We start from the raw sequence: 5,134 nt of genomic DNA on the forward strand, positions 1-5,134 counted from the left end.
ACACTATACTGAACTGTACACTACTGAACTGCTCCCTCTCTCCATCCCTCAGCGGTAAAGACCAGAGGCAGTGGCCCAAATCACAACGTTGAACAACTCCCATTTATATGTTGACAATGCCTGAGGTCACTGGGCTATTAACAGCACGGTTTTACTCATTCAGTTGTGTCGTTTTATATGACTGTTGTTATTGTTTTAAGTCATATTCTTAGCCTCTCCCTCTCTCTGGTCTATCCAACCGGGTGTGTCTCCTTCTCTCTGGTCTATCCAACCGGGTGTCTCCCTCTCTCTGGTCTATCCAACTGGGTATGTCTCCCTCTCTCTGGTCTATCCAACCGGGTGTGTCTCCCTCTCTCTGGTCTATCCAACCGGGTGTGTCTCCCTCTCTCTGGTCTATCCAACCTGGTGTGTGTCCCTCTCTCTGGTCTATCCAACCGGGTGTGTGTCCCTCTCTCTGGTTAGAGGACAGACAAGCAGGGTGTTAACACACATCTGTCATTTGCTGGTAAATGTGTTTCCCCTGTTAGCAATGTGATGACCTGCAGGCCAAGGGAGGAGGTAGACACTGACATATTTAGCTTTGTGTTTTGTGGCTGTTAAAGTTCCTTCTGGAATCAGCAGGTGTAACTTATTTGCGTCTCGTTCTCAGCATCCCTCTCCCTCTCTCTCTGTCTCTCTCTCCCTCTCTCTCTGTCTCCCCCTCTCTCTCTGTCTCTCCCTCTCTCTCTGTCTCGCTCTCTCTGTCTCTGTCTGTCTCTCTCTCTGTCTATCTCCCTCTCTCTCTCTCTCCCTCTCTCTGCCTCTCCCTCTCTCTCTGTCTCTCTCTCTCCCTCTCTATCTCTGTCTCTCCCTCTCTCTCTGTCTCTCTCTCACTCTCTCCCTCTATCTCTGTCTCTCCCTCTCTCCCTCTCTCTCTGTCTCTCTGTCTCTCCCTCTCTCTCTCTCTCTTTCTCTGTCTCTCTCTCCCTCTCTCTCTCTCTCTCTCCCTCTCTCTCTGTCTCTCTCTCTCTCTCTCTCTCTCTCTCTCTCTCTCTCTCTCTCTCTGTCTCTCTCTCTCTCTGTGTCTTTCTCTCTCTCTGTCTCTCTCTCTGTCTCTCTCTCAATTCAATTCAATTCAATTCATGTCTCTCTCTGTCTCTGTCTGTCTCTCTCTGTCTGTCTCTCTCTCTCTGTCTGTCTGTCTCTCTCTCTCTGTCTGTCTGTCTGTCTGTCTGTCTGTCGCTCTCTCGCTCTCTCGCTCTCTCGCTCTCTCAATTCAATTTGCTTTATTGGCATGACGCAACAATGTACATAATGCCAAAACGTATTTTGGATATTTACAATATAGAAATATATATATGAGAAAAAGAGATAAAGATAGATATATATATATATATATATATGAGAGAAAGAGATATATATATATATATATATATATATATATATATATATGAGAGAAAGAGATAGATATATATATATATATATATGAGAGAAAGAGATAGATATATATATATATATATATGAGAGAAAGAGATAAATATATATATTTATCTCTTTCTCTCATATATATATATATATATATATATATCTATCTCTATCTCTCTCTCTCTCATATATATATATATATATATATACACAGTGCCTTGCGAAAGTATTCGGCCCCCTTGAACTTTGCGACCTTTTGCCACATTTCAGGCTTCAAACATAAAGATATAAAACTGTATTTTTTTGTGAAGAATCAACAACAAGTGGGACACAATCATGAAGTGGAACGACATTTATTGGGTATTTCAAACTTTTTTAACAAATCAAAAACTGAAAAATTGGATGTGTAAAATTATTCAGCCCCTTTACTTTCAGTGCAGCAAACTCTCTCCAGAAGTTCAGTGAGGATCTCTGAATGATCCAATGTTGACCTAAATGACTAATGATGATAAATACAATCCACCTGTGTGTAATCAAGTCTCCGTATAAATGCACCTGCACTGTGATAGTCTCAGAGGTCCGTTAAAAGCGCAGAGAGCATCATGAAGAACAAGGAACACACCAGGCAGGTCCGAGATACTGTTGTGAAGAAGTTTAAAGCCAGATTTGGATACAAAAAGATTTCCCAAGCTTTAAACATCCCAAGGAGCACTGTGCAAGCGATAATATTGAAATGGAAGGAGTATCAGACCACTGCAAATCTACCAAGACCTGGCCGTCCCTCTAAACTTTCAGCTCATACAAGGAGAAGACTGATCAGAGATGCAGCCAAGAGGCCGATGATCACTCTGGATGAACTACAGAGATCTACAGCTGAGGTGGGAGACTCTGTCCATAGGACAACAATCAGTCGTATATTGCACAAATCTGGCCTTTATGGAAGAGTGGCAAGAAGAAAGCCATTTCTTAAAGATATCCATAAAAAGTGTTGTTTAAAGTTTGCCACAAGCCACCTGGGAGACACACCAAACATGTGGAAGAAGGTGCTCTGGTCAGATGAAACCAAAATTGAACTTTTGGCAACAATGCAAAACGTTATGTTTGGCGTAAAAGCAACACAGCTGAACACACCATCCCCAATGTCAAACATGGTGGTGGCAGCATCATGGTTTGGGCCTGCTTTTCTTCAGCAGGGACAGGGAAGATGGTTAAAATTGATGGGAAGATGGATGGAGCCAAATACAGGACCATTCTGGAAGAAAATCTGATGGAGTCTGCAAAAGACCTGAGACTGGGACGGAGATTTGTCTTCCAACAAGACAATGATCCAAAACATAAAGCAAAATCTACAATGGAAGGGTTCAATAAAAACATATCCAGTTGTTAGAATGGCCAAGTCAAAGTCCAGACCTGAATCCAATCGAGAATCTGTGGAAAGAACTGAAAACTGCTGTTCACAAATGCTCTCCATCCAACCTCACTGAGCTCGAGCTGTTTTGCAAGGAGGAATGGGAAAAAATGTCAGTCTCTCGATGTGCAAAACTGATAGAGACATACCCCAAGTGACTTACAGCTGTAATCGCAGCAAAAGGTGGCGCTACAAACTATTAACTTAAGGGGGCTGAATAATTTTGCACGCCCAATTTTTCAGTTTTTGATTTGTTAACATTTTTTGTAATATCCAATAAATGTCGTTCCACTTCATGATTGTGTCCCACTTGTTGTTGATTCTTCACAAAAAAATACAGTTTTATATCTTTATGTTTGAAGCCTGAAATGTGGCAAAAGGTCGCAAAGTTCAAGGGGGCCGAATACTTTCGCAAGGCACTGTATATATATATATATCTCTATCTCTCTCTCATATATATATATATATATATATATATATATATATATATATATATATATATATATATCAGTCTCTCCCTCTCTCCCTCTCTCTCCCTGTCTCTCTGTCTCTCCCTCTCACCCTGTCTCTCCCTCTCTCCCTGTCTCTCCCTCTCTGTCTCTCTGTCTCTCCCTCTCTCTCCCTCTCTCCCTGTCCTTATCTCTCTCCCTCTCTCCCTGTCTCTCCCTCTCTCCCTGTCTCTCTGTCTCTCTCTCTCTCTCTCCCTGTCTCTGTCTCTCTCTCCCTCTCTCCCTGTCTCTGTCTCTCTCTCCCTCTCTCCCTGTCTCTGTCTCTCTCTCCCTCTCTCTCTGTCTCTCCCTGTCTCTCTGTCTCTCTCTGTCTCTCCCTGTCTCTCCCTCTCTCGTGTCCTGCTGTAAAAGTGCCACCACTCCACCCTGCAGATTGCCCCTCCCTCTCACAGTACAGGTGGTTACATGGCGGTGTAACACACCCTCCCCACTTTATCCCCCTTTTCTCTCCTCCCTCTCTCCTCCCCTTCTCCTGGTGTATAGCAGTTAGCCCAGACAATCGTGGGCTCAGTCTAGTCAACTAGAGAGAGAGAGAGAGAGAGAATACAGCACAAGACCTCTGGAGTACCACTGGCAACGGGACGGTTTTCTTTTACATACATACACACTCGCATTCACACTTTCTTCCACACACACAGACTCGGAAGCGGCAGCATGTTGGTGAACAGGGTCTGGCTTGTGGTGTGTGTGCTCTGCTGTGTGTGTGTGTCGGTGTGTGTGAACGCAGAGGAATATGAAGTGAACTACGCAGACAACTACGAAAATGAGATTACACAGGACCAACAGGACGGTACGTCTCGCTCTTTCACTCCTTCATTTCTTCCCTTGTTCTTCTGTCTCTCAGTTTCTCTCATTGACCTGCTCCCCCTTTTCTCTCTCTGTTTCACTTGTTCACCTGAGACCTACAATCTAGAGGTGGCTTGTAATGGCTGACTGTGGATTGACAGTGTGGTGTCTGGTTCCCTCTCCCTCCAGGGGACTCCCCTATGACTACCTGCCAGGCTACAGAGCTCTCTCGCTGGAACAAACTCTTCGTGGCTCTGGAGGACTCCCACCAGAGGGATATGATGCTGATGGAAGCCCTGGAGCAACACTGTGGAACCCCGGGAGTCTGCCAGCAGTGCCTGCCTGCCATCGAAGCAGTTTGCCGGGGGCAGGCAGAGCAGGCGAGCCCCAGGCTCCATCGAGGCCTAGTGGAGCTGAAGGAGGAGGTAACAGAACGAGAGGGGAGGATGAATTCTTCAATACAGCAGATCAGGCAGGAGGGAGCAGAAAGTTATGGGAGGATGATGGCTGTATTACATCATCTCCTTCAGAACAGCAAAGAGCAGAACCATAGACTACATCGATTGGAGGAGAGTAAGCTGAAAGGGGAGGTGACAGAAGGGGCTGGATCTTTTGGAGCCGGGCATAGAGAAGCAGAGCCAATCAGGACAGGGCATAAAGAGAATGGATTTAGGGGAGGGGCTTAGTGGGACAGGTAGACCAATAGGGACGAGACCTGGCAGTGTAGGGGCGGGTCTCGGACTGGGTTTGGGCATGAAGCTGTTCCCGTCAAGCACAAAGAAACAGGAAGTGACATCATCGGACCCAAGAAAGATTGAGCGGCCTCTGGTTGCTATAGCGATGGAAAAGCAGAAGGTGCAGACCCAGCTGGGCCTAATATCCTCTGTAGGGAACGAAGGATGAAAAAAGACGAGGAGAAATTAAAGGAAGGATATCTGATGGATATTGTCCTCTATCAGGGACTGAATTAAAACTAAAATATAAACTTTTTGAAATTTTGAAATTTTATACAATAGTAAAGCAAAAC

At 44.9% G+C, this 5,134-nt stretch overlaps 1 protein-coding gene across 1 annotated transcript; it reads left to right on the top strand.

Moving 5' to 3' along the window:
- The first annotated feature begins 3,877 nt into the window (after positions 1-3,877).
- LOC139372473 (pentraxin-related protein PTX3-like) lies at positions 3,878-5,134 on the top strand. The gene is made up of 2 exons (XM_071112197.1): positions 3,878-4,111; positions 4,297-5,134. Exons 1-2 carry the CDS (start codon positions 3,976-3,978, stop codon positions 4,791-4,793), a joined length of 633 nt encoding a protein of 210 aa, XP_070968298.1. The 5' UTR covers positions 3,878-3,975; the 3' UTR covers positions 4,794-5,134.

This window comes from Oncorhynchus clarkii, chromosome 18 (genome assembly GCF_045791955.1).
Source record: "Oncorhynchus clarkii lewisi isolate Uvic-CL-2024 chromosome 18, UVic_Ocla_1.0, whole genome shotgun sequence".
Classification (NCBI taxonomy): Eukaryota; Metazoa; Chordata; class Actinopteri; order Salmoniformes; family Salmonidae; genus Oncorhynchus; species Oncorhynchus clarkii.